We start from the raw sequence: 11,273 nt of genomic DNA, 5'->3' as shown, positions 1-11,273 counted from the left end.
CGACAGCCGGGTCCCGCGCCCCTTCTCCCTCACAATTGCTGCCAGGACGGGCCCACATGTCAGGCCCTTTCCCCTACCCCCGCCCGTGCCCGGTCTCCTCTCCGCCATGACCTGGTCGAGGCTCCGCGCGACCGAGACCTCTGCGCCCGCGTCCTTCGCACCCACGCAGACCGAGCTCCCTGCTGCCTCACTACCCGCTAACCGTAGCCGCCGCGATCCGCTCTTCCGCGCGCCCCGTCAAGATCGCGGCCGCCATTGACGGCGTGAGCCCGAGCTCCGCGACCGAGCCAACCCCGTGGCCCCTCGTCCCTATAAAAGCTGCCCGTGGACTCCTCTCACCTTGACGCAGCCGCTCGGCCCCTTCCGGTGCTTCTTCTCCCTCTCTAGCGCCTCCAACGGCCACCCCTGCCTCATTTGCCGAACTCCACCCTGCCGCCTCGATCTCGCTCATCCGAGCATCTCCGCCGCCCCCGTTAAGTCCTACGGGATCGCAAGAACACAGCGGAACCGCCGCTCAACTTCTCCTAGTCGATCCGTGGACACAACCCCGCCTTCCACCTTGCCGAGCCTCTACCACCACCGTGCTCTGCTCCTCGCAGCAGCAGCTGCATCCAGCCCCTTCCCGGCGCCATGAACCCCACTAATGAGTTCGCCGTAGGCCTCTCTCCCTCTGCCGCCACATGCCGGTGCTCCATGATGGCCGGAGACGCCGTCCCGGCCGACGCCGGCGAGCTCCCGCCGTGCAGTGCCCTTTCCTTTGCGTAGCAACAGAACAGAGGAAGGAGACACCCCTGCACCGTCCATCATCAGATCGGTGGCCAGGATCCTCTGTTGACTGTTGGTCAACCAACTCCATCCCAGTCAGCACGGCCCACGCCACATCATCGCCCTCCAGCCAATCCGCGCACACCACATCACGGTCAAGGTTCCACCTCAGCAGGTAAAGACCCCGGTCACCTGATTTCTTTTAATCAAGCCCCTACATTTCAATGAAACTATTCCACTGTCATCTGCGCCTTAGCATGTTTCGATCTAGCCCCTGCAGTTCTCAATAATAGTGGCCACCGTCAAAACCCTTTTTAAAAACCTGTTTTTAGTTCTATTTATTTACAGAAATACCATCCAACTTTAGCAGTTCATATCTTTTGCGTTTTAGCTCCGTTTTGACCCATTCAAATTACGTTAGGTTCGTAGCAAGGTAATCTATGTGTTAACAACTAAGTTTAGCATGTCTCATGTTTATGAATTTCAACATAAATATTAATTTGGTTAACTATTACTCACACCACTTTCCAAATTAAAAAGAACTTCGGGTTTTAACTCTGGCTTTTATAAATTAATGTTAACTTGATTAACACCAACTATAATGTATCTTTAATTATATTTTGTTTAGTTCAAACACGAAATATAATGATTCGGTTAGTAGCTCTCACAAGTTTTATGTTTTCTAAACTAGATGTTTAAATGACTTAAATGATATATGATCATTTGGAAATAAAATATGAGTAGTTCTAACCCGGCTCTTGTATTAAATTATGTTTTGACTAATATGGTCTTAATAACTTTTCACAGGGTTTGGCTCAATTAAAATAAATCAAGCATATAGACTTTTTCTTTTATATAATATATAAGTCTCAGTAGTCGTTTCTTTTAAATCGTAGCTCCGTCTTTAGTGGTTCTAGTGCTCATGCGATCGTAGCAACGAGCCCTCTTTTAGAATGTTGTTTTTAAAGCTTTTGCTATGATTGATGTACTGTTGTTAGTTGCTTTTTATTTCTTGTTTGTATGTTTCTCTATGCTTGGTGTTTGCTAGGAGTAGAAGAGAGTCGTATGTAAGCGCTAGAGGCTAAAAGCTGTAGAAAAGAAGATTGAAGAATTTCTATGAGCAGTTGTCTTGAGTGGAAAGCAAGTGTAAAGGCAAGTATAGCATGGGATCATCCTTGTTACCTATTCACCTTTAATCACTTAATTCATATTGCATATGTCTACCTTGATTACCAATAAGAATTTCCTAGCTTTGTACTTGTGCCTTGTCAGCCATGGGATCATGCATTGGGTAGTATTTCTGCTAGTGCTCAATTAAAAGACCGTGATCTGTAACTTGACTAATGGTATATGCAATAAACAATAACATATGCTTTTTAGCAACATGGATAGAAGGGTGCTGGAGTATTTGGCTACTTTCTAAATGCTTTAATTTATCTCCCTAAGTACTTATCTATAAGTGATAACCCGGAACTTATAGTACAACCGTGAGTGCTATATGGCTCTGGCTTTAGTCAAGTATGAGGACCTTTTCTAGCTTGTTAGTGGTTACCGAAAGGCACAAAAGGGGCGTGACACGATGGGTATAGTGCGGCCTCTGTTCTAATGAGTACTTCTGCGTGAGTGTGCCATTCGAAAGGGGGGCCCTACATCTACTTGTCATGGAAACCTAGCGGCTACTAACTTATTAGACAAACCTTTGAAAGGCTTCATAGTGAACCCTGCCAACCTTCATTGGTAGTGGGTCAAGAGGTTGGCCGCCTTGGGCAAAAAGGTAAATCACGGCTCATGGTTAAAGTATACAACCTCTGCAGAGTGTAAAACAGGTATATCAGTCGTGCTCATGGACATGAGCGGCCTTGGACCCTTATAGAATAGATGAACACTAATGATTATTGTTATTGCTATACATTATTCTTGTTTACATGATCATGCGTTCATATGGGCTTATACTAAACTTGTTGCTACTCAATTGCTAAAATTATGACTCACTAAAAGCTAATCGCAGTAAACCAGTGTCAGCCTTTTGAGCCTCATGAACCCCATGTTATATTTGTTGAGCACGATATGTACTTATGCTTGCTTTACTTTTCACTTCTTGACAAAAATCCTAGATGGGTAACAGAACATGGAGCTTGGTTAAGTTTTTTAGGAGTGCTAGGCGTATGAACACCCTTCAATCGTCCGTGTGGTGTTTGGAGGCTTCACCTAAAGATTAGAATGTGTATTTCCGCTACTCTGATAAATATTTGTCCCTATGTATGTTGTTGTTCGTTAAATAGTAAAGCTTTGTCTCTTGATACTATTGTAATTTGTCGTCTTATGTGTGTGACTGATTCCTGGGCACACATAGGATTATGCATCCGATTTTGTCCTTAAAATTGGGTGTGACAAATTGGTATCAAAGCCAGGTTGACTATAGGATGTATGCCTAGATACCACTGGTCGTCTTCAAAAACTTATTTTTACTATAAAATTATTTTTCACCACCTTGACCAATTGATTTAACTATTTCTCATCCTTATCTTACTTTCCTTCTCCTTATAGCTTCCTTTGAGCCATTTTTTCTTATCACCTTGATTTTTTTTTGCTTTATTAAATTTTCTGATCTTAGCTTGTTCAAAATCTCGATGGCCTTCATCATCTATAATCCACTCTTTAGGATGCCCACCATTTGAACACAAGCACATGTAGCGTTGATGTTGTGTTGCTTGCTTGTCTTGTTTGGTGTGTTGTTTGTGTGCCGTCTCCATCCTTGTGCTCCAATGGAGGCCCTGAAGATAACATTTCGAAGATAAGTAAAACTCTTGTTAAGTGGGGTAGTGTCCGCTATAACTTCATTGTCGACGAAATATGGTCGGCAGTCTACCTAGGGGTATGCCCAAGGTAGTAGATTGTTAGCAGACAGATGCGCAAGCTACAAACAAGACGGTGATGCAAGACAGATACAAGGTTTTATCCAGGTTCGGCCGCCAAGAAGGCGTAATACCTATGTCTTGCGTCTGATTTGTATTGCTGTATGTCAATGAGAGATGTTTTTTAGAGGGGTCCCCTGCCCGCCTTATATAGTCCGGGGGGCAGGGTTACAGATCTGGAAACTAATCCTAGCCAGTTACAATTGCCATATGTGGCCGAATAAGGATTCCTATTCTAACCGACCAGGATCTTGATTGATCGCCAAATCCGCCTTGACTCCTTGGACGGGACTCCGATCAGGTTGGCCGGGCCGCACGTTGTCTTTTGGTGGACCGAACCCACCGATTTGGGCCGGCCCAAGCTTAGCCGTAAGGGTATAGGGGTTAATACCCCCACAGCTAGTCCCCGAGCACCATGTATTATGCTGCGACATGCCATTTTAACCTTCTCCGACAAGTAAGGCTTGAGTCCTTGACATCTCTGACCACCGTTGTCGCTAGAGAAGTAGGTTGTCCGAAGAATGTATGGTGCTCCTAAGAAAAAAGAAAAAGATTTCTGTCCTAGAAAGTGTGCCCACTTGTATTTCTGAACAGAAATGTAAGTGCGTCTTGAAGCGTAGCGTCCTTGATCATCAGAGGCGTAGGGGTCAAAAAACAAACACATTCACCGTAAGGTGAAGTGTGCCCACTTAGTCCTCGAGCCTGGTAGTAGGTGACGTAGGCACGTGGTGCCAGGGTCTGAAAAGAATTCCCAGTTAAGTTGAGAACCCAATTGTCATACAAGCAATACGAGATGCACCGGCAGGCGCATCGCACCGATGTAGTCCCCGAGCTTGCCAGAAAGCAAAGTATGAGCCTTGTAGCAAGGTCTAAATAAATGTCTCTCAACTATATGTGAGTACAAATCACATGTAGCCGAGAAGAACAATCTCCGAGCAGTGGTCGGGACAGTCCCCAAGCACGATAGTAATCCTTACAATCAGTCAAAACATAAGGGTCGATTAAACAAACACATTCACCACAAGGTGAAGTGTGCCCACTTAGTCCCCGAGCCTGGTAGTAGGTGACGCAGGCACATGGTGCCAGGGTATAAAAAAGAATTTCCATTGAAGTTAAGAATCCAATCGTCGTGCAGGCGATACGAGATGCACCGGCAGGTGCATTGTACCGATGTAGTCCCTGAGCTAGCTGGAAGGTGAAGTATGAGCCTTGTAGCAAGGTCTAAATAAATGTCTCTCAACTGTATGTGAGTACAAATCACATGTAGCCGAGGAAAGCGATCTCCGAGCAGTGGTCGAGACAGTCCCCAAGCACATTAGTAGCCAGAGCAGTCCCTGAACACGACAGTGGTCGGAGCAGTCCCCAAGCACGGCAGTGGTCAAAGCAGTCCCTGAGCACGACAGTGGTCTAGGCAATCCCCGAGCGCGACAGTGGTCTGGTCCATCATTGAGCACAAGACATGCAGCGAAAAAAAAACGAACGCCGCTTGTATTATTATTTGGTGTATTTATTTATCTCCTTACTCTGTCAAGTCCAATCTGCCACGTCTAGTCAAAAAAGCAGACGGATATAACACATCACTCTGCCTTCTTACTCTCTCTGGCAAACAGTCGCTTGGCGCCTATATGGAGGTGCGTCAGTGTGGGCCCTCTCATATTATCAATGAAGAGGCACGTACACTGGAAATGAAGAGGCGCGTTTATTGGCGTAGATCTCGAGGTTGTGAAAATAACCGTCTGTGGCGCATGCGCACGTCTCCCAAGAATCTCGGGTGGACAAAATGACGGAGCTCTTGGTTATTTATAATATAGAACTAGTAAGTTACTTTTTACCAATCCCCATTGTCATTCGTCGCCGCAACCTTCTTCTTCCTCTTGCCGAACCCTATTCCTTCGAAAATCATCACCAATCCCCCCGCCACCGCATCCATCCCCTTTGTAAGGATAGATTAATGGCGAAGAGAGACGCCTAGAAGAAAGGCGGAGTCATGGCGAAGGAGTGGTGGAAGTCAAGGAGCAATGAGCAGGCCATCGAAGACCTCATCGCCATGGGAGTGCTCCACAACAAGGCACTCGTGGGATGGCATGCGCCGAAAGGAGAAAGCTTCCCCGATCCACAACCAGGTGAGATTGTGGTTTTTGAGGATTTCTTCAAGCGGGGTTTTGGGGTTCTAGTGCACCCTTTCCTTCAGGGTCTCTGCTTGTATTATGAGATTGGGATTTGTAATCTGCATCCCAACTCAATTATTCTTGTCTCCACCTTCATCCATCTTTGCGAGGCCTATGGTGGCTTCCAGCCCCATTCCGGCCTCTTTCGCCATCTGTTTTGTCTGTGGAAGAAAGGGAGTGGCGGCTCTAAAATAGCCGAAGGCGTCTACCTCAATATGTGTGACAGTATGAAGGCCTAGCACTTGCACTGCCCCTGGAACACCTCGCTGGACGAATGGTACAAGAAGTGGTTCTACATCCACGAAGAGCCAAACACAATCACCCTGTGCGACGTGGGGTTGATTCCGGAGAAGAAGAATAGCTGGTCGGAGAAGCCCGAGCACTTGGAGCAGATTGCAGAACTACTCGGGATGATCCCATGGGGAAAGCTGGATGGTCCAAGCGTGGTCGGGAACTTCATCAGCCGAAGGATCCAGCCCTACCAGAAGAGGGTTCATCCTGGCTTCGAGTACCATGGGAGCGCAGATCCGACGAGGACTAGAAAAGAGGCGCTCGACAAGATAGAAGTAAAGGCCAGGATTGGGGAGCTATTCAACCTAGCCGATCCCAATTATGTCAGGTTAAACGACATCGAGCACGCCTTCAAGCTGGCCCGACCTCCCCCAAAGGTAAATGATGCTTCCTTGTACCTGTAGAATTATGTTGTAACAAGAAATTGACTGTTGTCTCCTTTATGTTTCCTAGAGTAATGGTCATGACCGGGCAGTAGTGTTCGTGTCTCCACCCCTTGGTGTGGATTGGCCGCAAATTGCCGGCTCAACCGCCCAGACCAGTGCTAGGACCGAAGACGTCGACTGGGCGGTACTCGGGGTTGGGGAGGATGCAACGGCCAGGGCTGCTGGCAAGCGACCGGCTGCCAACAAACGTCGCCAGGCCATCTTCCCCCTTTCAGACGATGAAACAGAGGATGCAGACATCTTCCGACTCGTCCCTCGAAAGAGGAGGCAAATGGGGTCGATAGAGCAGGGTGGCTCCTCTATGCCAGCAGTGATCGCATCACCGACCACTGCAACGTAGACGACAAGCGGGGGAGGTGTTGAGCACCAAACCCTGGCGCCAGTACCGTTCATGGAAAAAGACCCGGTGTATCCCACCGAGCACGTGGAGCAGGCGTGATCGAAGAGACGCTCCTTCGCCATGGCATTCCATGCTTCCAAGCTGTAAGTATCTGTAACTTTGATGTAAGCTTATAATTTGTATTGAATACTATTGTCTTCTGAACTTTTCTCTGGTATATAAGGTCGGCGTCCACCGAAAATCCCGACCAGCTAGCCGGGTGTGGCACGGCTTCGCTAGTACTGGCGGAAAGAACTGCTCAACAGCTAGTTGTGGAGGAACCTATAGAAGAAATTCCGCCAGAACCTCAGCAGATGAGCAGCCAGACATCAGTCCCCGAGCAGCTGGTCGAGAAGACAGCCGAGCAAAGTACAAGTGCTCCGAGCACTAACCCTACTGAAGCAGATACCTTGGTGCCAAGGGAACCAGACCAAGCCGAGGAGCAGCAACCGAAGTTGGCACAGAGCACGCTAGCCGATGCTACGGCTCGTGGGAAAGCCATAGTGGTCGCGAAGACTGCAGACTCCAAACCAGCGCTGCCCCCTGAACAAGAGGCCAAAGAGGACGAAGTAGAAGAAATCATGGGCTGTCCCCAAGATAAACGACAACATGTATATGTGTCGCGCTGGCGGAACGACGAGTGGGTTATGCACGAAGAAATCCCAGAGGTCGAAGAGACCCTAAAAGTTGAACGAGCGGCAAAGCGTCTGGTGATAGAAGTCCAGGTATCTTTGGCTTGACCACTTGACCTTGTTATGTAGTTGAACTGTCAGACTTAGCTTGTTTATATGCAGGACTTGATGAAGACCGCAAAGTACCGAAAGAGGTGCTTCGACCAGATTGAGGGAATCACGGTGAACAATAGAGAACCGGCGGCCGAGGTGGAACGCTTGCGCCGCCAACTTGAAGCTGCCGACCAGGAGAGGACAGAGCGAGAGGCACAGAACCAGAACCTGGTCGGCCAGCTCAATAACAAAGAGCGGGAAAAAACAAGTAAGTTGTCATTTTATCACAACAAGTGTATGACACGTTTTGTTGCGTTGTTGTTAGTGACAGCTGTAATGCAGGCTTAGAAGCTAAAGTAACCCGCCTCCAAGAGGAGAATAGCCGCGTGACCGCAGAGTGTGGTCATCTGAAGGAGGACAACGAGAAACTAGCGCGCAACCAGTCTCAACTCCAGGACCACACCACCAAAATGAAGGAGGAACTGAAAAGTAAGTATTCCAGACCACCTTTCTCATTCTGTTGCCCGCCTTATCTTGTCGTGCCATTACATTTGATGTCTTGTACATTGTGCAGTTTTAAAAGTCAATGCCAAGAGGCATCTAGAAGCCATGATCAAAGAGCGTGACGGCTGGAAAGCATGATGCCTCGAGGCCACCGAGGATCAGGACACATGGAAGAACCGGTGCCAGGAAGTGGCAACTGGCATTTTGCCCGTCCTCGACCTTATTGACCCGGCGCTCATAGAGGAAGAGCCAAGGACGCCCTAGCCCGGACTGGTCAAAAGATGCAGACAAGCATGGGGATGGTTCCAAGAGTTCGTGAAGGAGGCGGGTGAGTACACAGGTGCCCATGTGCTAAGCATGGTGCGTGCCCACTACCCCCTGATCGATCTCAAACACCTGGAGGCTGGATACCCGAAGGAGGTAGACCTAGACAAGGCGGAGGAGCTTCGGATGGCCTAGCTGGACCCGTCGTCAAAGATAATTGGCGACATTAACCTGTGTGGAGGTGGGACAGCACCTGTACAGGGGATGCCATCGACAAGTCAGCTGGAAACACCATCAGTTGCAAGCCAACCGTCGAAGCCTACGGTCTCGACCAGCCAGGCATCGGTGGGGCCATCCCCTTCAGCTCGACTAGCACAAGAGTCCCTGAGACCCGAGTAGGATATCAGAAGCAGCGAGCAGTAGGTGCCGCATGCCCCGACCAGCCAATGTAATAGGCTTAGAGCTGTAGAAGGAGGGCATAGTTGTGTTATTGTAAACTTGGGCCTCTTCAGGCAAGCTTGTAATAATGTAACTGTATATCATTATAAGCTTGTTTGCTTTGTATAAAACGTTTTTAAGCTTGAAACTTATGTTGGTGTAACTAAGTGAGAACATGTTAACGTTCTGTTTAGTTGTACCATTTTGCTCGACACATCATCCCAAAAAGTTTGTGCGGCCCTAGTTTGCCATGTGGTTGGAGTGTGAGGTGCGTGACCTGTGCACACGTAGACGTGGACAAGTCAAACCAAGGGGGACCTGCCAATCACCCGTAACGTAGAGAGCGGATCCCATGCATGTGTTGGGAGGAACCGGAGACAGGGCCTGCTCCAAAAATGTAGAAGGAGTGGTGGTCGGCTTTTACTAGCTAAGTTAGAATAACCATAAAATTCGAAGTGACACATTAGAGTGGTCGGAGAAATCATAATAGCTTTATTGAAGTAAATCGAAGGTACAAGAGGAGTACATATCTCAGTAGTTAAGCATAGAAACATCTAAGCTTGTCGATGTGCCACGAGTTTGGTATGTCAGTACCATCCAGGTGAGCTAACCTGTAAGACGTTGGTCATGTGACTTCCTTGATCATGAAGGGACCCTCCCATGGGGTTGCGAGTTTATGGACACCAGCCTGGTTCGTCTTCCACTTCAGGACTAGGTCCCCGACCATGAAGAACCGCTCTTTAACGTTCTTGTTGTAGTACCTACGCAAAACAGCAAGGTATTTGGTCGTACGTACACAAGAATCGAGCCGCTTCTCTTCTGCGCTATTCACTTCTAGTTCCCATACTTCATTGACCTTGCCTTCGTCGAAGTTCTCTACCCGTGCTGATCTAAAAGCTATATCTACAGGGAGGACTGCCTCAGCGCCGTAAACCATAAAGTATGGCGAGACGCCGATGTTACGACTGGGCTGAGTTCTGAGTCCCCAGACCATGGCTGGTAACTCTTTGAGCCATCTTCCGAGAGCTTTGTCATTTTCTCTATACATCCTCTTCTTCAACGCGTCCAAGATCATGCCATTTGCCCGCTCGACTTGTCCATTAGCTCTAGGGTATGCCACCGAGACGTATTTTACTACTATGCTCTTTTTATTGCAGAAGTCCCAAAAAGCGTTTCCGGTGAACTAAGTACCTAGATCGGTGATGATGCTGTTGGGTATGCAAAAACGATGGATGACCTGGTCGAGGAACGTGATAGCCTTTTCTGAGGATGCCTGTACCAAAGGCATGTATTCTATCCACTTAGAAAATTTGTCGATCAGCACAAAGACGCATGTAAATTTCCCTAGAGCCGGTTTGAAGGGCCCGATCATATCCAGTCCCCAGCATGCGAAGGGCCAGGAGGCTGGTATTGTCTGGATCTCATGTGCTGGTACGTGGATTCTCTTGGCGATGAACTGACAACCCTCATAGTGGCAGACTAGCTTCTTTGCGTCGGCTACTACTGACGACCAATAGAACCCTGCTCGGAAAGCCTTGCCAACTAGCGTTCTTGAGGCCGCGTGGTTGCCGCAGGAGACAGAGTGGATTTGGTCCAAGAGATGTTCGCCATCCTCCTGGTTTATACACTTCATCAAGATTTCCTCCTTTGCGTTCTTGCGCCATAGCTTGCCATCGATGAGCAGGTACTGCTTACTGCGATGCATCAGGCGTTCGTTCTTTGTTCGATCAGTGTAACCGCTGCCATCTGTTAGGTACTTGATGAAAGGTATTCTCTAGTCGGGCTCATGAGTGGTCGGAGGGGGCTCGGCGGTGCTTGACGCCGGAACCATAGCCACCAATTGCTGGTCTGGAGGTTTGTCTGCCGTGGAATCTTCCTCTTCGATGGAAGGCATGAGCAGGTCTTGGATGAATACGCCATGTGGGATTTTTGCTCGGGATGATCCTAACTTTGATAGTGCATCCGCTACTTGATTCTTGTCCCGGACCACGTGTATGTACTCGATGCCATAGAACCTACCTTCCAGCTTTCTAATCAATTTGCAGTATGCATCCATCTTTTCGCTGGTTGTGTCCTAGTCCTTGTTGAGTTGGTTGATGACCAGAGTAGAGTCTCCATAGACGTAGAGACGTTTAACGCCAAGCTCAACCGCAATGCGCAAACCATGTAGGCATGCTTCGTACTCGGCGGCATTATTAGATGCTGGGAAATAAATCCTGAGGACGTACCGAAGCTGCTCCTTGGATGGTGACATGAAAAGGACTCCTGCTCCCGCACCATCAATGTTGAGAGAGCCATCGAAGTACATCGTCTAATACTCGTCGGATCTGAGAGAGGTAGGCGTGCCTAAGTCTATCCACTCGACGATGAAATCGACG

The 11,273-nt window shown here is 48.3% G+C and overlaps 1 protein-coding gene across 2 annotated transcripts; it reads left to right on the top strand.

Moving 5' to 3' along the window:
* Positions 1 to 295: 295 nt before the first annotated feature.
* On the top strand, positions 296 to 9,019 carry LOC136486585 (uncharacterized). 2 transcript variants are annotated; one of them, XM_066483521.1, is made up of 7 exons: positions 296 to 940; positions 1,573 to 6,516; positions 6,593 to 7,068; positions 7,149 to 7,689; positions 7,759 to 7,957; positions 8,032 to 8,178; positions 8,264 to 9,019. In XM_066483521.1, exons 3-7 carry the CDS (start codon positions 7,046 to 7,048, stop codon positions 8,329 to 8,331), a joined length of 978 nt encoding a protein of 325 aa, XP_066339618.1. In that variant the 5' UTR covers positions 296 to 940; positions 1,573 to 6,516; positions 6,593 to 7,045; the 3' UTR covers positions 8,332 to 9,019. The 2 variants fall into 2 exon arrangements, with proteins under 2 accessions (XP_066339618.1, XP_066339617.1); XM_066483520.1 differs by having other exon boundaries at positions 296 to 6,516.
* The last annotated feature ends 2,254 nt before the right edge of the window (positions 9,020 to 11,273 follow it).

Source organism: Miscanthus floridulus, chromosome 10, assembly GCF_019320115.1.
Source record: "Miscanthus floridulus cultivar M001 chromosome 10, ASM1932011v1, whole genome shotgun sequence".
NCBI lineage: Eukaryota > Viridiplantae > Streptophyta > Magnoliopsida > Poales > Poaceae > Miscanthus > Miscanthus floridulus.
Note: the sequence above shows the minus strand (reverse complement) of the source record. Positions and strands in the feature narration are given on the sequence as shown.

Bases quoted from the DNA above. Each gene is read 5' to 3' on its own strand.
- LOC136486585 (XM_066483521.1), top strand. From the start codon at position 7,046: ATGGCATTCCATGCTTCCAAGCT. The intron at 7,690-7,758 runs GTATCTTTGGCT...GTTTATATGCAG, and splicing joins GTCTGGTGATAGAAGTCCAG to GACTTGATGAAGACCGCAAA. The intron at 7,958-8,031 runs GTAAGTTGTCAT...GCTGTAATGCAG, and splicing joins CAAAGAGCGGGAAAAAACAA to GCTTAGAAGCTAAAGTAACC.